Consider the following 27,988-nt stretch of genomic DNA (forward strand, 5'->3'; position numbering starts at 1 on the left):
GCCCTTTTCTTTTTGTTTTTGTCTCTTTCTTTTTTGGGCTTGTTGAGCTATGCCCTCAGCAGAACCTTCCTCTTGTTTGTGAGACTTGGGTGCGTGTGAACTTGTCCTTGTATGTGTGCTCTGTGGCGGTTTGCTTTATTTATAAAGCGGGGCGAAAACCTTTTTCGGTTAAAAGTTTGCTGAACACCTTGTGTGTACAAAGGTACTTCACTTCACAAAAGACAACGAGATTTCTGACCTTGGAAGCACTGCACAACTAAAGTATACATCTCTCACCTTGTAAGTTTTGTCCCCAAAGAAATGAATTTCTTTGAATTCTTCAAGATATCTCAAGCAGTAGGTTTTGTCCCAGCCTTTTGGGAATACCTGAATTCAGTGGTGCAGTAGTAAAGCCCAAAATGGATATTTCTAGCAGGTATGTATTAGTTAGTTACAATACTTACATCAAAACTAATCTGCCCTCCAATGGAAAATGTGAGATTCAAGTGGCCAAACTTTTCACGAAGCACTGAGACCATTTTAGGCCGAATGTTATGTACCTAAAGAATTGAATTGGTTCAGTTCCATGTTCCTCTAATGACATATTTCCCCTTTCCAATTCGAACTAAAGTACCTTATCATACTTCTCAAAATCATCACGCTCTTCTTGACTACAGTTCCTCCCTATTGGCGACACATTGATCATTCCATTCCTGAATTCTATGAATGTACCCCTGGGGAAACGTTAACTCGGTGAGTAAAGAGGTAGCAGCAGAGGGAATTCTCAGGTTCGGCGCTGACCTTTTAATTGGGATATCCAAGTCCGCGATGTAATGAAGAGTGAAGTTAATGAATTCCTGCGAGGAAGGAACACGTAATATCACCATCAAGGCCTGGAAACTCATCTGCGACAACAGTACAAGATAAGAACACCACACCACGTTGGCTCACCTTAAGCTGGTCATCTCCGAGATACGTTTTCAAACTCTGCGACACCAGGCAAAATACAGATGTGGATCTTTACGCAACACCTCCAGTAGTAAACTCAGTACGTTCGTGCTAAAACAGTGTACATATACAATGTGCTGGAGACTTACTTGCGTCCCGATAAGCTCGCCGTTCCTGTGCGCAACTAGTCCGTTCTCGGAGAAGACGTAGTCGTAATCGGTGATGACTGCAGAGGAGAGAACGAACATCAGAGTTTCAGACCCAACTGATTACGGTTTCAGACAAGTTGAGCAGACAGTGCCTCGCGAAGAACTCTGAATCCTAGCAGACCGTCCTGCTGAATCCAAGCAGGCTGGGTACCTGATTTACCGAGCTGCCCGGAGATCTTGGCCAGATCGGATCCCCCGACCAGGCCCACGCTCACAACCTGCTCCCGGGAAGAAAACCAGAGTGACACAACCAGACATACAGTGAGTGGGAAATTAGATCTTAACCCACACTTAATTCCCCATTTGATAATCTGCCCGCCGGAGAATCCCACGGAAAGAGAAACTGGAACGAGGGCGGGAGGGCCTCACCTCGCGCAGCCGCTTCATGAACTCGCGCATCTCCGGCGTCACCTCTTTGCGCGGCGCGGTGATGGTGTCGTCGACGTCGAAGAGCGCGAGCACCGCGGTGTTCTTCCTCGCCGCCGCCATCCTGCTCGTCCTCCCGCCGCCGCTGCAGCTGCTACGAGTAAGAAAGGACGGGGCGCGCCTCGTCGCAGCGGTCGCGTGATATGGCGCCGCCGGGGGAGGAGGTGGAGAGGGGATGCGTGGGGCGGAGAAAGTCAATAACGCGCGAACGTGCCAAAGAGGAGGACTTTTTGGATGACATTTCATTTTTTTATAGTTTTTTTATAGTTTGGATTGTTTTTTTACACAGTACAAACGCTCATACATATACACATACATTCATCCATATGAATGCACACACGTACATCCTACCCTATAAGCACTCCCGAGAGATTGAACCGCCAAATCATCTTGAAATTAACAAAGTCGTTATATACGTCTTCGTAGTCGACGGGATTGTTGCTCCCACTGAATGCATATGGCCAGAAGGCTTGCTGAAGACGGAGATGATCTTAAGATAGTTTTTCGTTAATGGGGATAGAGAAAAAGAGTCCTCACTTTCATAATTGAAAATTAGAGTCCACAAGCACTAATGTCAGGTCTGGACTTGAGTTCTGATGAGCAGGAAATTTTTATACTAATTTTATACTCTTTCTGTTCTAAAATAGATGACCTAACTTTGTACTAATTTTATACTAACTTTAGTACAAAGTTGAGTCATCTATTTTGGAACGGAAGGAGTACTTGACAACATGCATATAAGTCTAATCTAACTTGTATTTCACGTCCGTACTCCCAACTAGGTTCTGGAACATATAAGGAGTTTCCAGAGAAACTAAAGTATCCGGCATGGTCTTACTCGTCAACGTGCAAAAACTTGTGTTGGCAGACTATACAGTAAGAGTGGCCTGAAAAACAGACAGTTCACTATATGTTGCTTCTATATATTTACGGTTTTCCACTTACAAGCTCGAAGAGAATTTTCAGACATGTGATGGGTAACACATGATGTCCTGTAATCCTAGGTGGCGGTTTGTATGCATTCTTGGTCGTTTATCCGTGCATATCAATGGATGCCAAGTAGGACCATCATGGGGGCCAGATCAAACAAATCGTCCTTGCGCTGCTTCTCCTTCCAATCCGGTTCCGTGAAGGAGTTTTGAAAGGTCAAACGAACAAAATTGCTCACACACATTCCATTGCCAGAACAAAATAATCCTCGATGCTTCTCAAGCCTACGCCACTCATTTAGATAAGACATGTTTGCTACTTCTTGAACATATGTATGATCTTCATTCTGCATCACTATAGGAACAAGACTAAAAGACTTGGAAAGTAAATATGCTCATCCCATAGGAACTGTTGATGTGAAGGTGCTACGGTACCAAACTTCTATGTATATATTTATCGGCATGTGCATAGGTATCTCGAATTTCAATTACTTGACTTCTAGCAATTTGATTTGCTATCTTATACCTTCATGGTAATAGTATATCTTTAACATGTCATATGCTCACATGCCTTTTATACAACTGTAGTATAACACATAGAGTATCAACCATAGATATTACATCTGGGGGAATATGGTTGCCAGACTGGCATCGTACATCTAACATGTTGTGACAGTTAATTGGACATGTCATGTTATTATGGTGCACACCAACCTCTGGGTTCAGGTCCTAGGTTGAATTTGGATGCCTTTCTTACTACAGTATTAGACTACATTAATTGCACACATTTATCATTGTTTTCCTTAGAAAAAACATTAATGGGAATCTGCAATAGGCTTCATAAGTCATAACTGAAATCAAATATCTCAGATGTAATAGAACTTGTGCAAGATGTATACAAGATCACCCCTCAACTTACATGTGCATTTTTTTTCCTTCTAGAAATAATAAAATGGATGTACGTACAGAAGCAATACTTGTACTACACCCATCAATACTTGTTGTACAACCATCTGACGGGGATATGTATGTGGAATCAACTTAGATGATTTGCTATATCCTATTAGTTCGATTCGCACAAAAAATTTCATCTACGCAATGTTACCTCTGAAAGAGGGAAACATGCATCCATTTATTTAAAAATTGAGGGTTATTATGAACTCCATTCTTGAAAACAATGGCTGGATGGATGGAGAAGAGGGCTAAGCGATCATTCTTGTCTTAAACGTCGATGGGAAATCCATGCTCGTGCGCTAGATCAGAGTTTAGGCCATCCAGGCAATGGTTCAATCACTCACAATTCATTCAATCATACATGGATAATCAAGATATCGCTCAATCTCAGTAGGAGTGCTGAATTTTGATCATATCCATTCAAAACAACACCACAATCTGAATAGGCAATGTAAACATGAACCTACTTTCCTTGACCTTATTGTTTAGATTTGGTCTACAAGCTTGCTCTAAATGTACGGTTCGATCACACATATTGATGCAATAATAAAAAAACAATCTCCCTCCTACGAAATCTCTCAAAGTAAAGCCATGTCACGTGACCAAACACACTGTTTCAGATGTCTCTTAATCGCAATTCATGTATTGTCATGAGGTAGATACCACGAGAGCGATCCATGAACTAACAATTCTGATCACAATTTTCCATGAATTTCATATGGTAACGTTGTTATCACAAATACATAAACCTTCATCTAAGCCAGGAAGGAGTGAGTTTGTATCGTAGGCGGCTTTGCTAAAACGAAAGGTGGTCAGGTTACTTTGGTGAGCACCTCTAGATAAAAGCCATCTACGAAAATCATGTAATGCTGACAACCCTTATCAAGAACCTTCGGTGGAAGTATCACACATGGCTCCAGTTATGATTGGTGTGCAAAAACTTGTATCGCAGACAACTCTAGTCGGAATAGCCTGAGAAGTGGACACTCCAATATAGATTTGCTTGTATATATATACTCTTTATTATTTTTAATATACTTTATTAAATATTCTAAGATACCCCGATACAAGTTTTGTTGAAAAAATATCATCTGCGATGTACTTTTTGTAATATACCCTTTTCACGTACAAACACATCAGTATATACGTAAATATTTAAAAATATGTAGATTCACATGAATTTTTTCATGGAACTCATTTTGGGGTATTTAATAATTACTAATGAAGTATATTAAAAATAATAAAGTGATATAAAAGATTCATCTATGTGGTATATGAGAAGCGGGATTACATACTCCCAGGAGTACACAACCATTTTCATATATATATATATATATATATATATATATATATATATATATATATATATATATATATATATATATATATATATAAAGATCTTTCACTTTTACAAATAGTTAGAAACTTACTAGTCATGTCATGGCGGTACACCATTTATTCTAATCTCAGATGGTGGTTGTTCACCGGTGTGATGCACATCCTTGGTCATTTCTTCTTGCAAATCAATACACTAAGTAAGGCTATCATGGGGCTAGATCAAACCAATCCTCTTGTCATCATCGATGTTGATGGATTGTTTTGCTTCAGTATACAACGTGTCCACATTGACAAGTCGGTGGAGGGGAAAAAGGCACGCCAAGAAACCAGACTAAATAAGTATTCATGAAGGACTTGCGTTAGCCACTAATAATGGCATCACCAACCAGGCTGTGAATGCACAAGCGCTAAATTTGGACCGTTTGACAGTGAAAAAAATCGTTGGTGCGAATCAATTCCACACAATGTTGGTTACTTAAAAGGTAATATAAGTACACTTGGCAGTTGGGTATTGACAAATAATATTGGACCTCCCCTGCTTCCCTGCCCTATAAATTCACCCATCTGCATCCAAATGCTATATATGTGCGTAGAGGAGATCTAAAGCTAGCTGGAGAGGAAAGGAGGGAGGCACCGGCCGGCGGGCGGCGATGTATAACAACCCTCCACCGCCGAGGAGAAGGGCTGCCTCTACGCATGGATCTTCAGCCATCATATACATAAAAGGTTTTCTTGAAGTGTGATGTGATACTTGCACTAATAATAGTGAAGTCATAGCTAACTTTGCAGGCCTGATTAATTAGTAGTCAAGATCGAGGCTAATTAGTCTCGTTCCTGGACATACCCACAGCATGCTCACACAGACATCGTGGTCATGGGACCATGACTCGTCGATAGGTAGGTGGTGGATTTGTTGCAGCCCACCAGAACTGACCACTCACCTAGATTAGGAATCCCCTGTTCAAAAAGGAAGTCAGGCTAATACTAATTCACAACCAAACAACCTGGGAAGAGAAATAAGAGAGACTCATGTTTTAATTTAGAGTCATTTTACAGTGTATCCGGACGATATGGACCGTCCATCGAAGCGAATTCGATGGTCCAGATCTGATGCAATACGCTGATGTCACGTGTATTATATTAGACCTGGAGGGACATTTTCGGGAGAAAAAATATTTTGAATTGTTCAGATTTTCCCTCCCAAATATTTCAAAGGTATTCTCGGTACAAATTTCAGGGCTATTTTCGGTTCGATTTTTATCCCGTTCGGTAGGGTTTATTCCTCGCCGCCACTAGGGTAAAATGACTCTTAATCCTCGCTGACAGGATCTAGCCGCGCGTCGCGGCCCCTCCCTCCCCCATTCCAATTCCCTCACGATCTCGCACCACCTTTTCAACGAAGATTCGGCGCTATCCCACCTCTCAGTCCTCCATGCGGGTGCTTATAGCCACAAGGTTATAGGCAACCTCTTTCCCACATCCCAATTGGTTGTTTGTGTCCTCTACGCCTCTCTTGCATCACTACTAGGGAAAAGGCTAGCAGCAGCGCGGGTTTTAGGCCTATCAGCAGCGCGGGTACTCGCGCTATCAATAAGGCGCTACAGCTAACTCTTAATAGTAGCGCCGCCTGTACCCGCGCTACCACTATTGACTATAGCAGCAGCGCTTTTCAGGAACGCGCTGCTATTACTTAGCTGTAGCGATTTCCCGGGCCAGCGCTACTATTATATCTTTCACCATTTCCCCATTCCGGCTTCGATAAACTGCAATTTCCAGATACTAGGTAGTACTAGATATCAATTTCATAAAGCATTATAGGTATTAGGTAGTACTCCCTCGGTTCGAAATTACTCGTCGTGGTTTTAGTTCAAATTTGAACTCAAACCACGACGAGTAATTTGGAACCGAGGGAGTACTAGATAATAATTTCATATATACTCAACATGCATCCTCAAGCAGTACAAGGTGACATCGACGACAATCATCATATTTAGTTCTAGATGATATCGACGACGATCATCATATGTAGTTCTACATGATATCGACGACGATCATCATATGTAGTTCTAGATGATATAGCCACATACACATATGTAGTTTTAGATGATATCGACGACGATCATCATCCTCAAGCCTGGGCGATGGGTGTTCCTGATAGTAATTAGGATGGCCTGTCCAGCACGAAGATTCTTGTCAACGAGGAATCTCTTTCACCCAACCGAGTTCAAGTGTGTGCGACCATCTGTGCCCATGCGGTAAGTACATGTGGTGACGGAGCCCCTTGCGGTAAGGCGTAGTCCAACTGAGCCTTCTTCATCAGGCTCGATACCACAACTCACAGATAGGTTCTTTGGCAATCTCTGAATAAGAAAAAACATATCAATTAATAAATAGCCTAAGCATGTGATCAGACTCTACACTAAAGTATATCATCGACTAGATTCCACAAAGCATATCATTGGACTCTACACTAAGCATATCATCGGATTCACTAAGCATATAATCGGATAATTTGTATTTGTAAGTATAACAATAAAGCATATATATATATCATCAAATTACTACATGCAGTACATATAACATACCATTTCATGCCGATCGACCATGGTACTTGTCAGGCGGGTCACGAATGGCACCCCGACAAAGTCATCACGTGGCGGAATTATGTCCCATAGGTTGCACACCTCCTCCTCGCTCAGCCTCATTCTTTGAGCTATGATGGCTTCATGAAGTGGGTTCTCATCATCTTTATTGAGTGGGTCCTCATTATCTTCATCATCTTCGTCATCTTCATCATCTTCCACCAGGTTGATATAAATGACAACCAGCTTGGGTCTTTCTGCTCTGAAGGAGAATCTGATCAACTCACCACCAGTAAGACGCATGCGAGCGAGGAAACGGGCCCATCCATCTCCTCCAATCTGCGACATATTGCGTCCTTTCTCGACCTCCATAGTGTACGGCCCCTCAGGAGCCTCAAATGTCACAGTGTCTTCTGTCAGCTTGTTTTAATTTCAACCTCACATTGCATGGGACGATCTGTGTAAGAAAAGCAAAATGACACAATGCAGTAATGCCAACACTAAAAATAAAATAGTTGTTACATTTCATCTAATTTCTTACCGCCGCATGACGAAAACTCGGATGGAAGTAGATGCCGAACAGCTTGCCAGTTGCAAGGCTGCTGGCGCACCTTGACTTGCACAGTCGACATAGTGGTGTTGGTGGTGGCGCCATTTTACTAAATCAACTAAATCAAAATGTTCTAAATCAACTAGCCTACTAAATCAACTAAATCAACTAGCCTACTAAATAAACTAAATCAAAATGTTCTAAATCAACTAAATCAACTAGCCTACTAAATCAACTGAATCATATCAACTAAATCGACTAAATCAACTAGCATACTAAATCCACTAGCATACTAAATCCACTAGCATACTAAATCAACTAAATCAAAATGTTACATATGAAAGCCTACTAAATCAAAATGTATCAGGGAGGAGGGACAAGGAGGGGCGACTCGAGGAGGGAGAAGATAGTAGGACGGAGGAGGAAGGCAGAGCGAGGAGGGGCCGGCCGGCGGCGAGTGGAGGGAGGACAGATCGAGGAGGAAGGCGGAGCGAGGAGGGGGCGGCCAGCGGCGAGTGGAGGGAGGACGGAGGAGGAGGCCGATATCGAGTCCAACGAGGAGGATGAGGCGACAGCGGCGCAGATCGAGGGAGGGGCGACGGGGGAGGACCGGCGGCGCGGGGGGTGAGGAGGAGACCGTGAGTGTGTGTGAGTGTGATCTGTGGATGAGGCTAGTGAGATCTGTAGTTAATTTAGCAGTAGCGATTATTGCCTGAATGCGCTGCTGCTACGTTACGTAGCAGTAGCGATGTCTATTTTAATGCGCTGCTGCTATAACTGGCCTCGCGGCGGCGTCGTGAGAATTTTAGCAGTAGCGCCGCTTGGAGTGCGCACGCTACTGATAAACTTGTTTCGGCAGCGAGTTTCCACAGCCCGCGCTACTGCTACTTAGCAGCAGCGCCTGATTTTATAGCGCGCTGCTGGTAAGATTCTGTGTATAGACTTTTCCCTAGTAGTGCATGGCCACAGCTTTGATCTGGCCATGCATCTCGTCCGAAGGCAACGTGGTTGGGTATGGATCATGTTCTGTGGGACTAGATGAAGCCGGCCGCCGGCCTCGTCGGCCAGCCCCATTCATCCAGCCCCGACTGCAAGATCTACGAACATTCAATCATTGCATTCGTACACTTATACATTTCATTCAACATGTATTCTTTTCAATTTGGCTGATAGGTGAGATTTGGAGATCAATAGAGATGATAAGCTATTAATTTTGGAATGTACTATAAACAATTCTTAGCTTATGTTGCTCAATATGTATGATGCTCGCTTCTTCTTGTGCAATTGCTGGACTGGGATCAACAGACTTGGCATGTGCTTTATAAGGAAAACTAGATTCACATGGGATAACCACCGTTTGAACATTGGTGTTAATTGTTATTATGATGTTTTAACCTTATTACGCCGAGAGTAATGATCCTCGCAAAAAGCGGAGAGAAAGGAATGAGCATTCGATTCTTCCATATGTTGCATTTCATTCTTCCGTGTTTAGTTATGTCCAACATTTATTACATGCATACACTTGACAAGGTTAGTACAAGTAGTAATTTTTCCTCTGTTTTGCAGGGCTATGACAAAACATGCTTTGTGATTCCCTCGGGCAGGATGGATGTACCATGGCCACCCCATTGTGCTCCTGAAGGTGATCCCTTCAATTCAGCGCACGTCCTACCATGCCACACCATATTCTCCTCAAGCTTTTCTTGCGGAGGTGGATCACCATATTCTCCTCGATATGCCACGTGCACAAACGATGATCTGTTCCGGTCCAGATAGTAGCTATTGCTTTAGCGATTGAACCATCCCCATCGGTGATTGCTGAAATGGGTGCCGTTTGGGACATTGCCTCCAAAAATACATGAAGAAGCCACTGGTATGATGCAACTATCTCGTCTGACATTAGACCAAAACGTCGGTGCCACCAGTCCAAAGATGGTCTAGTGACACTTAGCACTTGCTTCCTGACGTTTCCTCCGGTGTGTTTGACAGGATAGAGACCTCCTCTACCCCTGCCTCGAAGAAGGACCCTCCTCGTTTCCAGATCCTTTACAAGGAAAAAATGAGGGTGAATTTCAACAAAGGTATCATTATCAATGGCAAGTTTACTTGCAGAAATCAGATTTTTTGTGGCCTCCGGAACATGAAGAACATCATTCAAAAGAAGATCACGATCAGGGGTTGAAATAGTTGTATGACCAATGTGATCGATAGTCATACCTGATCCATTTGCAGTGTGGATTTGTTCGCCGCCGGTGTACCTCTCCCGGACGGTCAGCTTCTCCAAGTCGCTGGTGATATGGTTAGTGGCTCCGCTGTCCATATACCAGTTCGTGTCCACACCGTACTGGGGAGCCGCCACCACGTTCACCGAGCGCTCTTCCCCTCCTTGATAGGAGGAGTCGTAACGCTTCCAGCACTTCCATGCTGCATGCCCGAGCTTGCCGCAGATCTGACAAGCAACCTTGGCAACGGGATTGTTGTTGTAGTTCCCGCCGCCACCATCGTTGTTGCCCCCCATGTTGCCGCGGTTCGGCTGCTTGTTGAATCTGCCGCGGCCGCGGTCACCACCGCCGCCACCGCCTTGCTTGGGGAAGTTGCGGCCGCGGTCACCGCCGCTGCCGCCGTTGCTGTTTTCTGCTTGTTGAAGCGTCCGCGGGAGGCTGCGTTTGCAGAGGACTGGGAGGACCCGCCGCGCAGATTCATACGTGTCTCGAAGCTCAAAAGCTGCAAGTACAACTCGGGGACGGTCATCGGCTCGACCCGAGAGCACATGGCAGAAACCACGGGGTCGAACTCCTCATCGAGTCCAGCAAGGATATGAGACACAACATCCTCCTCATCTACTTTCTTTCCTGAAGCAACAAGTTCATCACATAAAGATCTAATCTTACCAACATATTCAGTGATGTTGGATTTGGCCTTCTGAAGATTCGCCAGCGCAATTCTGACGTTGACGGTGCGGGCACGGGTGTGCGAGGCCAGCATCCCCTGCACCGTGTTCCAGAGCTCGGCAGCGGTTTGGCGGGTTGCCACTTGGATGGCCATCTCGCGCGGCAGGGAGGACAGCAGGTAGGAGAACACCTGATGATCCTTCGCGTACCACGCGGAGAACTCCGGGTTGGGTGCCTTCGACTTGGTCTTGCCATCGCCGGAGGTGACTTCAATGTTCAGAGGGGGTACTACCTGGTCGATGTCGAGGTAGCCCTGCATTTGTGCCCCCTGATCGCCGAGAGCACGGTTGGGCGCCATAGCGCCTCGTTCCCTGTCGTGAGCTTCTCGGTGACGCTGTGTGCAAATGGTGACGAGGGGAAGGAGGTGGAGCTTGAAGACGTCGCCATGGATGTGAGCGAGGCAGGCTCTGATACCATGAAAGAATTGGTGGAAGCGTATGCACTCTGGCAGGGACGCGTACATGTTATATAGCACAAGATTACAAGGTTCGGCCGGTGGTTATTAGCCTTGACCTCTACTCCAAGTTATACACAAGATAAGGAGATAGATATCAATCTAGTCTAACCACCGGCCATGTTTACAACAGATCACACGTATACAATATTGATACAAGTTGACACGACTACAAGCCTATCGTCTAACAGTAAGGACAATTTAACACGCATCACTATAAACATGTTACACTTATAACACTGTTCGTCTAGATTTTAATAGATGGTAACAGCATAAGATGCATCGTGGAAACATTTCATTATTCATACGTATATAATTTTACGGTTACCGATACCATGGGAAAAAATGTTTGATTCTTGTGCAGCTAATTTTTGCCTTGCAGTACTATGTGATACAAAAATGATGTTATGCTACGTCTAAATGGAAGAATGATATTATACAAAGCAGTGCAACACAGTAATTTTGAAATCAAGCCTTTATATTAGAACAAACTCATCTTACATTGTCAATATCAGCATATCCCCTGTCTCCTGTTAGTATCTCTATGATTATCATACCAAGACTATAAATGTCTAACTTGAATGTGATCTGTCTGCGCGTATAAAATTCTGGTGCCAAATATCCTCTGCATGAATATTTATAAATCTAATCAATTAATAGAAAAGGGGATTGATATTCATTCATACATAACAAAAAAAATTACAGGAGTCATAGCAAGCTTACATAGTTCCAATTAGTTTTTTTTTGCGGGAAAACTTCCAATCTATTCATCTTCAATCAAGGTAGTACAACGAACACTAGAAATAGTAAAGATTACATCCAGATCCATAGACCACCTAGCGACGACTACAAGCACTGAAGCAAGCCGAAGGCGCGCCGCTGTCATCGCCCCTCCCTCGCCGGAGCCGGGCAAACCTTGTTGTAGTAGACAGTCGGGAAGTCGTCGTGCTAAGGCCCCATAGAACCAACGCACCAGAACAGCAACCGCCGCGGATGAAGAGTGTAGATCAGAAGGAACCAACCTGAAGACACATGAACGAAAACAAACGACGAACAGATCCGAGCAAATTCACTAAAGACAGATCCGCCGGAGACACACCTCCACACGCCCACCTATGATGCTCGACGCATCACCGGAACGGGGGCTAGGCGGGGAGACCTTTATTCCATCTTCAGGGAGCCGCCACGGTCTCGTCTTCCTGAGCAGGACACAAATCCTAACAAAGCTCGAAAAAAAAATCTAAAAAATAGAGCCCTCCCACCGGCAAGGGCTGAGATCCACTCCGCCTCCATGGCCCTAAGGCCACCGGAGACGGGGCGGATCGGCACCAGCGCCGGCGGGAGGCGGAGAACCCTAGCTTTTTGGGCGGTGGCGGCCGGCTAGGTCACGTTTTGATGTAATAGCCCGGCTTTGCTTTTCATCAAAGCACCTCGATAGACCAAAATCAGCAATTTTCGGCAACATAGTATCATCTAGCAGTATATTTGCCGGCTTAAGATCCAAGTGAACGATGTGATTTTGGTGCAGATAATATAAACCATCACAAATTCCATTGATGATTTGGTAGCGCTTTCTCCATTCAAGTCCACAAGATACATCTAGAAAACGGAGAGCAGAAAGTTGGTTTAGTATTTGAGAAACTTGAAGTCGTCAGTAGTCACTAAACACTAAATAAATGGATGTTTGAACCAAATACATGCGACATCAGCCTACCGGTGATGTGCTTATCTAGACTGCCTTTAGGTAGATATTCAAAGCAGAGTAGCCTTTGTCGTACATCTGCTAAGACAAGTTTTCCCTTGCAGTTTACCATTTCCCCTTGTCTGTCAGAGCAATATCCTAGGAACCGTACTACATTTTTGTGCGTCGCCTTCATCAGACAACGAATTTCTTCGCTGAATTTCTTCTCATCCATATCAAGCATATCGCAAAGCTTCTTCACAGCAACAGTGCCATTGTCAAGCATTCCCTATAACAGCAACATGCTTTGGCAGCATCAACTTAAGTGTCACAGAAACCATGATCAAGACGAGGGTAGCTGACTAACTGAGAGTTACTGTATAGGCATACCTTATAAACCCTTGCAAAGCCACCACAGCCAATTTCTTTGTCATCAGAGAAACTGTTGGTGATGTGCTCCAGAAGTGATAACGATAGGGCCTTTGGTTCTGCGCTTTCATCAAATAGAATACGCTGCAGTACTTTTTGTTTTGTGAGGTAATTGGCCGTATGCATCACTCTGATGCAGAGGCAGGGGATAAACCCTTTTCGAAAAGAAAAAAAACTTTTTGTGAGGTAATAGTTCGGTGATCCATTTGCAGTTACAAACACAATACCCTTAAAACAAGAAAAAATGCATTCTTCATGAGTCTATTAGATCTGGCTCTTAGATTCTCATCGCTCATGACAATACACTTCTTTTTCAATACTATTACTATACTACACTTTTAGGAAAACATTAGACAGCGCTACACTTTAGCATGAGACATGTCACAAACTCTTAACATGTCACTTTTGAATGGAACAAATACACGAGGTTAGACTCAATAAATATTCTTCTTTTGAATTGCGCGTGAAATTCATATGGTTCTCAGTCCAACAAATCAGACAAGCTTTATAGGGGGGAAATCCCAAAGAACAGAATCCTCCAAAATTCCATATAATTCCTTTGAATGAAAAAAGGTTCTTATACGAAAACATTTAAAAGAAGCCCACTTCTCAGAATTCCAATGGGATTTCTTTGAATCAAAGATGACACTGTGTGGATGATTGGTCCAAAGCGTCCTGAACACGATAAAGAAGCAGCATGTCCTGTAACTAAAGACAGCAATCATGCATGCAGGAGAAGATATTTCGCTGGCACAAAAAAATGACACGATAAAGAAGCAGCATGATTAACTAAAGACAGCAATCATGCATCGGATATTTCGCTGGCAATGGGATTACCTGAAGAAAGCTCAGCTGCAGACCACTGAAGCGATTACCTCAAGAAGCTCAACTGCAGTCCTCTGCAGCGATTACCTTAAGAAGCTCAGCTGCAGACTGCAGTCCTCTGCAGCGATCATGAATTTCAGATGTTGCCCAGTCCTGTCTAGACGTGGATTTTGTCAGGGCCCGAACTAGAGGAGATGAGGAATCGAGGAAGAACAAGAGGGGTAAGGGGAAGAACAGAGTAGGTGAGGAGAGAGCGTGCGAGAGGGGAAAGGAGATTACACTTTTCTCATTGTCTGTCTACTACAGCATCCACCAACCCGCGTACAAGTAAGCCCCAGCTGGGCGAGTCACACACGCACTCTCCTGGCAGTGCCGCAGTGGGCCATGCCCAACACACACCTCAACTCTGAACTCTGAACTTGCATTCTTCGTCCGCTGTAGATTGATCTGCAGGCGTGACAGATTTTTAAAGCAAAGAGGTTCGATCTAGATCCTGAACACAAATAGGACCCAAAAAAAACTGCATCAAAAATATCCGATTACTCCTGTCACATCCACGATGCGGCTATATCTCCCACGTGTCGGGGCACGACTTAGAGGCATAGCCGCATGGTAGGCTTGTCGCAAGAGGGATAATCTTCACACATTCCATGTACTGGAACAAGCTAGATGACGCTGCCAATATGCGGTTCAAAGTTTACTTGCAGGTTGCAAACGCAGTGCCTATCAACAGAGTTGCTTGTCAACATTGCCTTCACTGTATGTGCACTTCCATTCATTCATGTGCTGGTTATTTTAGCAGGTTGTTTAATTACAGTGCTAGGCAATCTAAAACGTTTAAGCACAAAATCATTGCGCAGGAGTCAAGATGGAAGCAAAGTCAGTACCTCTGTAGTCTCCCAATCCCAGTGGAATCAAAGATCCTGCACCTCTGCTTCCTTATCCCTTTGTTTCGGTCACCAGGAACATCTCTTGGCTCGTCAGGTCATCTGAGTCGCCGCAAGCTTCAGCCAGTGTGTGCAGCGTCCAGACACCAAAACGTCGTCAGCCTCCAGGGGACTGCTAGTCTCCACTGGCATTTGCGCAGGTGGGAGATCGAGCTTCCGCGTGGCAGCCGAAAACAAGTCGCCGTGAATCTGCAATTGGGCACGAGTAGCAACTGCAGGTTCCGGCCTGGATTAAGAACAAACACGAGAAGCGACCTGTTGAGGCTCTACCTCGATCCGGGAGCGTGCCGGGTCGCCGCCGCTGCCGAAACGCCGATTTTTTTGTCCAAAAGGACCCCCTGGCCAACAGAATTGTCAAAAAAGACCACTCGTCGAAAACATTGACAAAAAGGACCCCTTAACAAATGGCGGCAGGCAACACGTGGCACCTGCCGCCACGCCTGGAGGCGGCCGGACATGCCGCCACGCTAGGAGGCGGCCGCCCGGGTAAAACGTTTCTCGTACAGTGCCCCGAGCCACGACGGAACGGGTGAGGCCAGGTGGGCCCGCCGCCACCGGGTGAGGCGGCCTCTGCCCGTGCCCAGGCCGACAGGTATAGCTGCACGCTCGACGAGACTGTGGGCCATGCCGCCACCGCAGTAGGCGGACGCACTGTTTGTGCTGCATGTGGCCCGACAACCTGTCCTATTGCAGACCGGGATGATTCCCACGCGCGCGACGATGATGAATTTCACGAGCGGATAAGGTAAAAAAGATGTGGCTGTTGCAGATGATTCCCACGCGCGGAGGACGACAAATTTCACGGGTGGGAATATAATGAGCGACAACGTTGATGCCCTGCTGTTGCCCGGGAATCACTCCGGCTTTTGCTTCTTTTACCTCAGCGGATGCGACGGCACTACGGGAATTAATCACACGTTGCGGGAACCTGTAGGCGGCACCTCTGTTGCTACTGCACGCGCGACAGCGTCCCTCTTGCAGACTGCGGTGATTGATTCTCACATGACGATTCCTACGCATGCGGCCCGACAATCTGTAATGTGGCAAACGGCTAGGATTCCCACGCGACGACGCTCATTTCCACGGGCGGGAATCCAATGTTGTGAGGCCAAGGCAGCAGAAGAAGCTGGCGATGGAAAAGAAAAATATTCACGCTGGACTCAGTAGATTCCTGTGGTAGTATATTAAATTTCGCAATCGTTTGTATCTTAATTTCTGCAGTTTAATGTAGCTTTATTTCAGTAGTTAAATGTAGCTTCATTTCAGTAGTACGATGTATCTTATTTGCGGTTGTACCATGTCGTAATGAAAAACAAATATAGTTTTAGAACATAATTATCGAACATCGTGCAACAACTACAAAATGAAATTAAGATACTTCCTCCATTTTTATATACAAGGCCACTATCAAAATAATAATTTGCAGATATACAAGGCCACTAACACTAATCGATGCAATATTAATGATGTTTACCTCGTAGTACTAGTAAAGGAGGACATTAACTACCTCTTGCATGCATACGGGAGTGAGAGCATTGGCTTGATGTGCATGAAAGAGAAGATACACATTAATTTACACGGCAAATAAGGAGACAAGCTGCCTTGCAACATTGACTTAGAAGACATTAACTTTTGCCTTGGTACCTGTAATATGAGTTTGTGGCCTTGTATACAAAAATGGAAGGAGTAGAACATAATGTCATACAATAAGAGAGTCACCTAATAAGGCAAGTACATCTGAATTAAATGGTAGAACTGGAATACAGCTAAAAAACTACATGAAGGCATCATCGTCATCCTCCGTCGATACAAAACTCTTGCCCTTGGAGAATGCAGAACTCTTACCCTTGGACGAAGCAGAACTCTTGCCCTTCGAGGATGCACTACTCTTGCCCTTGGACGATGCATAAGTCTTGCCCTTTGATGATGCAGTACTCTTGCCCTTTGAAGACGCAGAAGAATGATCATCATCATCTAGCGCCTCCAGCAATCCCTCCACGTGTTCGCTCATGTCAACGGCCACAGACCAATATCCTGTGTCATACACAGGCTGGCCGCCCGTCAGTTCCGATGGGCCGACGCTAGGGGCTGATGTGATAGCCAACTCGACCTCACCACCCCTGCTACTGCATCCGGCAACATCAGTGACTGAAATGAACTCCACATACACCATCGGCTGACCATACATTGAGTTATTGGGATTGTTTGCAAACCTCATGTACGACCCCCAGGACCGATCACCTGTGACAGGCCGCAAGCCCCAACGGGCAGCTGTCCACTCCTAGCAGTGGCGCACCAGATACAGGTACGCCATTATTGACATATTACTAATAGCGCAACTGGTGTGTGGTGCGCCATTACTAGTTTTGAAAAAAAATTATTAACAGTGGCGCACCAGGGGTAATGCGCGATTACTAGTTGGCATAGTAATGGCGCACCTGTACAAAGTGCGCCATTACTATGTGTATGACTGGGTCAAACCTTGGTCAAACTTAGTAATGGCGCACCTACACAAAGTGTGCCATTACTAACTTTGACCAAGGTTTGACCAAATCATACACATAGTAATGGTGCACTTTGTGAAGGTGCGTCATTACTAACTTTCTTTGCACCCCGCCCCCCCATGGACCGCCTTTTCAGTTTTAGAAAAAAAAAGAAAATGATGGAAATGTCAAAAGATAAAAGAAAATAAGTTTCTTATGTGATATGCGGTCTATTTGTTGGGAAAATTTACAAATATGAATTTCGATTTTATTTGCAAAATCTCTCTGAAATTTAGTAAAATTGGCATAACTTTTGCATACGAACTTGGATTAAAAAGTTTTTATATGAAAAATCATCTACTCAAAAAGTTACATCCGAATTCAACGGGAGAACCCCGTTGAAGATTTTCAGAATCCCCAAAAACCTAACAGAACGAAAGATACGGGGCTTTTAAGATCTAGAGAGGGGAAATGAAAAAAGTTTCAAACTTAGTAATGGCGCACCATTTGCTAGGTGCGCCACTATTAACAGAAAAAAAAATTGGTTTCAATTTTTTTTCAAAATATGATATGTAATATGACTGGGAAATTTGAAATATTTTTTCAAAATTTCATCACACTCATGAACATGAACAAAGTCCTAGACATCAACAATGTTTAATAGGATTGATATGATAGATATATCAACAAGTGCCTGTTAAGTGAAGTGGTGCTGGGGTTGGATAGAACTGCAAAGTTAAGCGTGCTCGGACTGGAGTAGTGTGAGGATTGGTGACCTTCCAGAAAGTTTGACCACGGAGTACGGTTTGACTTGAGATTAAGCATATTGACCTGAGATTAAGCCATAGTGAGCCGAGATTAAGAATAAAAACCGAAAAAGAATTCCGAATTTTTGGTGAGTAATGGCGCACCGTTGGACATAATAATAGCACACTATGTGATGTGTCACTATTATCTGATATACTAATGGCGCACCATGGGTGTGCCATTAGTACTTGTTACTAGTGGCGTGATGATAGTGGCGCACCTATAGTGCGCCATTAATGGCCAAAATAGGTGCGCCATTAACAGGCTTTTTCCTAGTAGTGGTCCCATCATTTCCTCCGTCAACGAGGAAGGCCTCCATTGTCATTTTTTCCCCTGCATCTCTGGGCCAAACACCGCTCGGATGCACCTTCTAACTGTTGTGTAACCCACGTTGACCATGTCTCTCACTACAACTGTAGTCGACTCGCACAAGGACATATCCACCCTGAAAGGACCGTCGCGCAAGACGTTCCCATAATACACTACTAAATTTTCCATAGTACCTAACCAACATACATGTTTACATTTCAAATAATTGGTAACTGAACATTTAGTACTAGTACGATGACAACATTTACATATCATACGACTAAAATAATAACTATATTTTCGTTACAAATATTCGGTATTTAAAGAACTATTTTTTCTCAAACTTGTCTATTAGCGTAACAAACTAAAACTCTGTTTGCTTTTCTCTAACTACCCCAAAAATTTCCTAAACTGGTTCTTGTAACATGCAAAAACTGAGCTTTTGGAAAAACTAGTAAAAACTAATTTTCTTACAATATGTTATGACAAAACCGAGGGTAATTACTCACTATCCAAACAACCACTAAACATAATAGTACGATAATAACATTTTAATACCATATGAGTAAAACATTTAATTTCTTTCGGCTTTATATAATTTTTTTTCATATCATATGATAACAATCATTTATTTACAAATAATAATATTTGCAGCGGCATGCACATTATTCACAACAGTACATCAATATAAAAAATATTAACAAAATTACGGTGTCATTTTATACCTTAGCTCCAATATGGATGTGCTTGCGAATGCAATTAAGAGTCCAACAGTTCGAATAAATATCCGTCACCAGTACTATATGAACGGAGTCAACCTATTATCACATGAACATCAATATTACACATGGATTTTTCTTTTTGCTATCAAAAGTATGAAAAAAGCACTTGCATGTATGTGGTCATCACCTCAAAAGGGACAGCGAAGATGAAAACACAATTTCTTCAATCACGTCATCTCCTCCTTGTTTGCTACTAAGATGAATTATTTTACCTAATTACATACATGATTAAGTACATTAACACCTAATCTTAACATATAAAATTTAAATTATTGCAACATAACAAAGTAGACCTAAGGTTTCCTAACCATAGACTTATTAATAAACATACCACATGAAATGATATACCAATTTTTTTTCTTAATTACCATATTAAGATCTTCTCGCATGTCAATACTAATGGACGCAGCTAACATCTGTCATTTGAAATTGTTTCTAACCTCTAAGCACTAACATCGCATAGTTAATGAGGAGCTAAAAGGCTAACTAATTACCACCCTGCATGCACACAAAAAAACAATGTATTGCAAAGCTCATACCTTGATTTTTAACTTCGTACTTCACTTTGCTAGGCAAATCCTACTGCTAAAGCTCTAAATGACTCCAAAAAGTGATGAAATAATGCCTAACACAACACAGAACACATAGTTCTGAACTAAACAAAAAGAGTAAAAACATCATGTATGCAAACGAAACCAACAAAAATACATAGATCCACTACACCACGACACTGCATCCCCAACAACCAGATTTGTTGGGAATACAGGTTCTGCCAACAGACAGTCGGTCGGGAAAGACTATTGCCGACCGACCTTGTTTTGTTGGGGAAAGCTCAGACGGGAAAACCCTTTCCCGACCGACATAGATTTCCCGACCGACTTCTTGTTGGTGATGGGGTATCTTTCCCGACCAACATTCTGTTGGGCCTTCCCTAGGCCTTTCCCGACCAACAATTTGCTGGGGCTACCATGGGCCTTCCCCTACCGACTATCAGACAAAGATTTCTTTCCCAACCAACAATCTGTTGGGATGCCATGGGCCTTTCCCAACCGACTATCTCACAACGTATTCTTTCCCGACCAACATTATGTTGGGCCTAGCATTAGCCTTTCCGACCGATTGTTAGACTGTTTTTTCTGCTGACCATCATCCATTAGCCCTCCCATAGGTGGACTTCGAATTACCAACAGAATATACATCAAGTTACAGTGCATGTCATCCAAAAATATTGAACCAGATGCAAACAATAACAACATACATTTCATTAATTTTCACATATAAATACATCACCTGTTAGTAACTAATGACCATCCAAGTTTCCTATAAACTAATGAAACTAATTGAGCAGAGTAAACATTATTGTTCATTGCCTAAGAGCAAAAATTCCTCACATTATTTTCTAGAATTTGTCTTAAGAGGCACATCATCTGCCTTGGCTCCTTATAGTGGGCAACTAAATACACATCCTCACAGCCTTCAACCAAGATCCTTGTGTCCTTCTAGTACTTGACATCAAAGCCTTCCTTCTAAATATCATTGGAGAACATCCTCCAGTTTGAAAATCTGCAAGTCAAAATCCCTGGTTAATATTTCCGCACGATAACTGGACAACGTGATATTTTCTTGAAGCTGCCTTCAGTATCATTTCATACCAAAGCAACTAAAGAGAATTCATTATCACTTATGGGGAAATGGGTAGCTTTAGCTCCCCTCTTTTGTGTTTCCTGTAACTTATTTTGCTATATCCTAGGATACTTGAAAGGAGTAACAAATCTAGCAGAGAAAGCATTTGCTAAATGAAAGGACAATTCTCTTCAGGACATGGGGATACCGCTCTTCAGGCCATTCCTGCATAAATGAAAGGAGTAAGAAATTAGATGATTAATAATAGGTAGCAGCAAAAGCATTTCCTAAGCAACGAATTTACCCATGGGGATAGGTGGATCCTTCAATATTTGCAAATCAGTGACATGCTCAAAGTCCTCTGCTATAGGCAAGTCACTTGCTATCACAAACAACAATTTAATATCTCCTTCAAACGTTACTTCACCAACAAACCGAGGCTCCAAATCCTGGTAAAAGCCATGGTATGATTAGTAATGTGAAAAATACTCTGAAACAAGAAAAAAATGGTTCCGTAATCAGAAGACAGAAAATTACTTTCACAGACCATCATAATACACCACAAAAAAATTATCCTGACAAAATCAGTTCGCCTTGACACTGTTAGAAAATGCAGCAGAAAGAAATTCTTATAAAAGACTCACCTCTTGAATGCAAAGAAAGTGACATATTTGAATGTAACTTTGAAGCCAAGATCTGTTTGTGACCTTTGTCCATCATGCTACTACATTTTCCAAATCATTCACTGAAAAACAACAGAAAACAAAACTTTATGCCAAGCCTGCTATCAAAAGAAAAAACATGTGTAACCAGTTCATGAAAGTACTTTTTAGAAAATTACAAAACAATAATGAAGCTTAATTAACTGCTGCACATAAAGAACTTTAATGCTTCAAGGGCTTCTCTATTTCCATGAAGCAAAGCAGCATAGATTTTTTTAAGATATTATTAAACTTATGGCCTAGTTCAAATCTGCACACTGCAGCACATAGAGAGAGGGGGGAGGGGAGGGAGAAGCCAAGTGAGAGATTGAGATCTTACCGATGTCGTTGCCGCCATGGATAGGCACCTGGTCACTGAAAGTTAGTTGGGGGAGATGGGTGTCAAACAACTAAATTTTAATAAAAAACAACCAGAAGAAGTATATCGCTATATAGCTCTGTACATTGACTAGTGACAATCAATGTTGGTCTATCTTCTCTTGTTACTTGGTGATGGTATACACAATATTTTGGTTATTCTCTTCATCTAAACATTGTCTCAGATAATGTATATAGTTCATAGCTTACATGGTTCAATAGAATTGTGAAACTGATTCATGAATATACTTTTTAGAAAACTCAAACCAATAATGATGCAAGTCAACATAAAAGAACTTTACTGCTTCAACCAGAGGGCTAGAAATGAAAGGTAGGCCAGAGTTCTGACAAGAGTTTGTCTATGGCACGGTAGATGCCAGTCAAACCAAAACTAACAAGCAACCCTTCACAATAATGAATTACGACAATCTTTCTTATTCTGCATCTTTGGTTCCTTCACTTCAGGTTCTATCTTCTCCTCCGCAGCTTCTTGAATGTCTTTCCAGGGACGAGCTCTACAACGTCATCGTCATCATCCTGGGCAGCACCAATGCTGGCGCCAGCCTCAGCACCAGACATCTACTTCTGGAACTGCTCAGCAAGCCTCCGCTGAAACTTCTCAGAGAACAAATTAGCAATTACATTGCACAATGTCTAGCCTCTCTAGGTTCCCAATTTTTCAAAACCAGAACAACACTCAAGAGTGTAACCTATGGTGACAAGCAGTGGTGGAGCTTCAAAGAAATTTCAGAAGGGGGAGGGGGAAAGCTACAAAATGATATGATTTTGTTTTTGGAATATCAAAGTACGACCACACGTTAGAATTGGTAGCATGTTGAGCATATTGATCTTATCTGCTTACAAAATACTCCCTCCATCCGGAAATACTTGTCGGAGAAATGGATGTATCTAGTCGTACTTTAGTTCTAGATACATCCATTTTTCTTACAAGTATTTCCGGACGGAGGGAGTACATTTCTAACACCAATTACATATAAAGTCAGTCTAATCGTGTGCCATTTTCCCAAAGTACCATCATAGTTAACATGCATAGTGCATGGCTAAGTTCTGTCCTCCAAGTTATAGCATGTGAATTACTTATGAAAATCCACTAAGCAAATTAATTATGACAACCTAGATCAACAAAATTTGTCATCCATGCTTTATTACTCTGTAAAATATTGAGCAGAAGGTGTACAATAACTAGAACCTAGGAGTCCTTAATATAAATATATAATATATTATATGTTTATATAAATGTTTGTAATAAACAAAGTACATAAAAAATCTATGAATATGTCGGCGAAGGGTGAACACCTAGCTCAATATATGGATTGAAAATACTGGTGGTTAAATTTTCACCAGTGTGCAAAACAGAGCAATAATAGATTCCTCTACAACAAGACATAAATCCAACAGTTTGTTTGCTTGCTGTTACCGCAACATCAGGTCAATATTAGGTCTATGTGCACAATAATTTCAGGTTTCTATAATTTGACCTAATTATGTAGTGACATTTTTATGACTGCCAACAAACATCAAAAACCAACAATATAGATCGTGTTCTACTACAAATGAGCTAGTACCCAGAAAAAATGATCACTTCTAGTTACTTTTGCCAACTTTAGTCCCAATGGATGAAACTATGAGGTCGCCCCGTGCGAACAACGGAGACATGAAACCACCAATGTTACAACTTACAACAAATAGTTTGATTTCATTTGTTCATAACATTCTGATATTTAAAATATCCGGGAAGCAGGGCATAAATAAGATGCTCTTCAGGTTAAAGTACTGCAACCATCATTAGCATCATATAGTTCCGTCAGATTAATAAACATGAAAAGAAACACAAGCATGTGGTCACATCATTATAAACTAAAAGCTTGAGCTCGAAATAAGCAATCGCAAGCATGTGCAGCCTCACTTTTGCAAATAATTTTCTAATCATGCCTTGCTTATATAGTTGCAGAGTAGTGTTTTATTATATGTACTTGCAATTGGGGCTCTTGGGGAACTATCCTGTAGCCTAGATGATTTTCAGGTTGACATATAACCTGATGAAGGAGTGACGCCTCACCTGCATACATGAAGCCATTAATAAACCAATGAATTGCGACTACGGAACCAACAAAATCTAAGATTTATATCATACCTACATGACCCCAAATTGTAGACATTGGGGCAACAGTTTTTAGAGCCAATGAATCTATATAGCTACCAGATATTTCACACCTATTCAATTCAAAATCCCAGCAGATATGAATTGCATGTCAATGGGGCATGCCGTACAGTCAAGCATCATGGTAGCAAGGCATGGGGCCACAGTTTTCTTCTCAAAACACATAGTAAACGTAGAAATAGCTTCCAAATCCACACATAATATAAACCTGCACATGTGAAAGGAAAAGTTACGGACTTATACTGGAAAATTTCTTCGACCAGTCCATCCAGCAGGTCGATTTCTGGAGATAAAGTCGTTGTCTCACAGGGAAATACCTAACAGCAGAGGTAACAAAAGCCATGCCTTTAGAGGGACTGTAACCGGCCCACAGTCCTAATCAGATCTGGCAAGGGGCATCTCGGAGCATACCTTCTTGGCCGGCGGCACATAGGGGCGATGGCTGAGCTTGGGCGCAGAAGAAAAGGGCAGCCGTCGGCAGGGTGTGGACGGCAACGGCAGGACCACCTGTGCATATAGGGTGGTGTGGTGAGCGACGGGGGAGGGGGATAAGCAGGATAGAAGAGAGCACCTGGAGGCGGAGGGTGCTCGAGCGCGTAGCAACATGGAGAGAACCTCACGGCGGAGGCTGCTCGAGCCCGTGGCGGCAGTGAGAGCCTCTGCAGGTGGAGGCCGAGCGAGCGCAGCGGAGAGAGAGCTCGAGCCTAGCTGCGGCGGTGTGGAGTTGGCTCAGTGGTGCGCAGGCTGAAGTAAGTGAGGGAGATGGGGAGGGGGTTGCGTCCTCGCCGGCTGGAGAGCACGCAGCCGGCCGCAGAGAGTAGCGTCGGCGGCGGACAAAGAGCTCGAGCATGGCGGCGGCGGATGTAGAAATTGGATGGGGGTTGAGGGATTTGGGGATTTAGGAGCGAAAGGGGAAAAAGAGAGGGAGTTTTCAGTGGGCTGGGCTAATTTTGGCGCTAACTTTTTCTGTTCCCGCATGCGCGACTTCTTGGCCCAATTAGCTGCCAACAGTCAGTCGGCATTAATCCCCAACCCATAGTCTGATGGAAGTCCTCGTATTTCCGACCTATGACCTGACATTAAATATATGAGCATTCCCGACCGACCCTCAGTTGCTACGCATATGCATTACCAACCAACAGTTTGATACAACTTTTTCCAACCAACGGTCCGATGGTATTAGAGACTTTTCCCAACAGTCGTTGGTAGGGAAATCTGGTGCGTGGTGTAGTGATCTTACCTTCTTCTATCTTTTCTTCAACTTCACTATATTTAAAATCCAACTCTAAATCACCCTAAATCATGAGTGAAAATGCGTACTGAATTTATCTTTCCCTCTGTTCTTACACACTTAGAGATGAGAAGAGGAGGCCAGAGACAGTGTGCTTGCGCTCGGAGCAGATGTATACTATATAAAAGGAAGAGGATCCCTGTAGTGTTGGCACAACAGGTTCCCACATCCTCGGATTCCCGCAGCGAGTGAGCGATTCCCGCAGTGCCGTCGCATCCGTTGAAGAAAGCAGGAGTGATTCCCGCCCGTCAAATTCATTGTCGTCCGCGCGCACGAGAATCAGTGCCGTCTGCAACAGGAAAGGTGTCGCGTGTGCAAAGCAACAAAAGAACTTGAAGAATAAATGTTAACAGAGAGAAGGTGTCGCCCATACCTCGGCCCGCGTGCAGCAGGCACTGTCGGCCAGGGAACTGCAGTGGCAGCGCTCGCCGCCTCGCCCAATGGCAGCCGGGCCCGCCACTCCTGTCCCGTTCCGTCCCAGCTACGCCAATGTGCGAAACCCGTTTTGCCCCGTGAGGCCGCCTCCTGGCGTGGTGGCAGGGCCCGCCGCCTCCTGGCGTGGCGGCAGGTGACACGTGTCGCCTGCCGCCGTTGGTGAGGGGGTCCTTTTTGACAATTTTATCTGCAGGTAGTTTTTTTTGTCAATAGCATTTGGCAGGGAGTCCTTTTGGACAAAAAATCCGGAACGCCGGCGCTCCCCCTCCCTCCTTGGTCTGCGGCTAACAAGATGGGCCTCCGTGGCGTGCTGACAAGTGGCAGACCGGCCCGTGTGTGATGGCCCACATTGCATCCGGCCTGGTACGGCCTGTCTGCTGAAAGCTCCTAATCGGCGCTCCGAGCGGCACTTCGCGTACCAGCGCCCGCGCTAACTCCATAGGCTGCGAGCCAGTAGCGCTTGCTTTCGCTCGCTCCGTGGTCTTTGGTCGCCAGTTGACAATGACCGTTGACCCGTGCCACGGCCATTGATTTTCAAAAGGTTACAAAAAATATATAAAGAAGTCACAAATTCGATTTTTTCCCAATTTATAATATAATGTTTGTGAGTTTGAAAAAGTTCATGAATTTGGAAAAAATGACAGATTTTTTAATAAAATATTCATGAATTTGAACGAAGGTCATAGATTTAAGAAAATGTTCCGAAATTTAAGAACAGTTTGTGAATTCAAAAAGAGTTTGTGATTTTTAAATAATGTCAGGAAATTTTAAAAAATATCATGAATTTCGAAAAAAAAACTTGGAGAATAAATGTTAACAGAGAGCATAAACAAAGATTTTTTTTAATGATTTCAAGAGGGCATAAATATACTTGACAACATGCATGTAGAGTTGAACTTATATTTCACATCCGTCCTCTCGACTGGGTTGAGTCGCGGTGAAACTAAAGTATCCGACATGGCGCCTACTCTCATCGGCGTGCGAAAACATGTACCCGTTAAGAATGACCTAATAAGTAGACACTTCAATATATACTCGTGTATAGTTATGGTTTTCTACTTGCAAACAATAAGACACTTTTCCATCACATGAATCCCAGGTGGCGGCTGGTACGCATTCTTGGTCGCTTGTCCTTGCAATGGACGCCAAGTAGGACCATCATGGGGGGCAGGTCAAACAAATCCTTAAGGACAAATTGACAGAACTGCTCACGTATGCTGCACCGCTGCAGTAGATTAATCCTCGATGCTTCTCAAGCCTACGACACTTATTTAGATAAGACATGATCCCTACTTCTTGAACATATGGTTTCCAAGCTTTCACTAAAAATGTGGTTTCCACCTGATATTGTCTCATGTAGTGTATTTATCGCCTTGTACATAGGTATCTCGAATTTCACTTACCTATCTTCTGGCTTGTTTGGTTTGCCATCTTCTCGCTTCATGGTAGCAGTATGTCTTTACCATGTCATATGCTCACATGCGTTCTATATGATTGTAGCATATCAATCATGCATATATATATATATATTACATCTGGGCGAGACTTTGGCATCATACATGTATCATGTTCTGACAGTTAATGGGAGATGCCGTGTTATTATGATGTACACCCACCTCCGGGTCCGCTCCTAGTTTAAATTTGGATGCCTTTCTTACTACTCACATTTATAGACTATGTAGTACCTAAATTCCTCACATTTATTGTTGCCGCTAGAAAAAAACATTAATGGAACATTAGCAATAGATCTTCTATATAACTGAAATCAAATATCTCAAATGTATTAGAACTTGCG

At 43.3% G+C, this 27,988-nt stretch overlaps 2 protein-coding genes, 1 long non-coding RNA gene and 1 pseudogene across 5 annotated transcripts in view; all 4 read right to left on the minus strand.

Moving 5' to 3' along the window:
* Positions 1-1,749, minus strand: part of LOC119327978 (phosphomannomutase-like) — a 6,498-nt gene extending 4,749 nt beyond the window's left edge. Inside the window, exons 1-8 of the mRNA XM_037601029.1 lie at positions 1,506-1,749; positions 1,288-1,354; positions 1,077-1,153; positions 931-966; positions 781-836; positions 614-713; positions 444-539; positions 277-366 (exon numbers count right to left, since the gene is read on the minus strand). Of these exons, the coding sequence (XP_037456926.1) occupies positions 277-366; positions 444-539; positions 614-713; positions 781-836; positions 931-966; positions 1,077-1,153; positions 1,288-1,354; positions 1,506-1,625 (642 nt within the window). The 5' untranslated portion in view covers positions 1,626-1,749. The remainder of the gene's footprint in view (positions 1-276; positions 367-443; positions 540-613; positions 714-780; positions 837-930; positions 967-1,076; positions 1,154-1,287; positions 1,355-1,505) is intronic.
* An 8,874-nt stretch (positions 1,750-10,623) lies between these two features.
* Positions 10,624-10,762, minus strand: LOC119334888 (annotated as a pseudogene).
* A 1,983-nt stretch (positions 10,763-12,745) lies between these two features.
* On the minus strand, positions 12,746-14,535 carry LOC119331172 (probable receptor-like protein kinase At5g18500). 2 transcript variants are annotated; one of them, XM_037604350.1, is made up of 3 exons: positions 14,268-14,535; positions 13,392-13,585; positions 12,747-13,290 (listed from the first exon to the last, which is right to left on the minus strand). In XM_037604350.1, the coding sequence occupies exons 2-3, from the start codon at positions 13,554-13,556 to the stop codon at positions 12,982-12,984; spliced, it is 474 nt and encodes a 157-aa protein (XP_037460247.1). In that variant the 5' UTR covers positions 13,557-13,585; positions 14,268-14,535; the 3' UTR covers positions 12,747-12,981. The 2 variants fall into 2 exon arrangements, 1 of the variants encoding a protein (XP_037460247.1); XR_005160408.1 differs by having other exon boundaries at positions 12,746-13,306; positions 13,392-14,535.
* Positions 14,536-20,928: 6,393 nt separating this feature from the next.
* On the minus strand, positions 20,929-25,335 carry LOC119328066. 2 transcript variants are annotated; one of them, XR_005158830.1, is made up of 6 exons: positions 25,039-25,335; positions 24,785-24,974; positions 24,441-24,675; positions 22,248-24,365; positions 21,851-21,951; positions 20,929-21,655 (listed from the first exon to the last, which is right to left on the minus strand). It is a non-coding gene; the product is annotated as an uncharacterized LOC119328066 (long non-coding RNA). The 2 variants fall into 2 exon arrangements; XR_005158829.1 differs by having other exon boundaries at positions 24,879-25,335.
* Between the last annotated feature and the right edge of the window lie 2,653 nt (positions 25,336-27,988).

Source organism: Triticum dicoccoides, chromosome 7A (assembly GCF_002162155.2).
Source record: "Triticum dicoccoides isolate Atlit2015 ecotype Zavitan chromosome 7A, WEW_v2.0, whole genome shotgun sequence".
Taxonomy (NCBI): domain Eukaryota; kingdom Viridiplantae; phylum Streptophyta; class Magnoliopsida; order Poales; family Poaceae; genus Triticum; species Triticum dicoccoides.

Coding starts and splice junctions, on each gene's coding strand:
- LOC119331172 (XM_037604350.1), bottom strand. CDS start 13,556: ATGCATACGGCCAATTACCTCACAAAACAAAAAGTACTGCAGCGTATT. Junction 13,291..13,391: donor GCTTTGCAAGGGTTTATAAG/GTATGCCTATAC, acceptor TTGCTGTTATAG/GGAATGCTTGACAATGGCAC.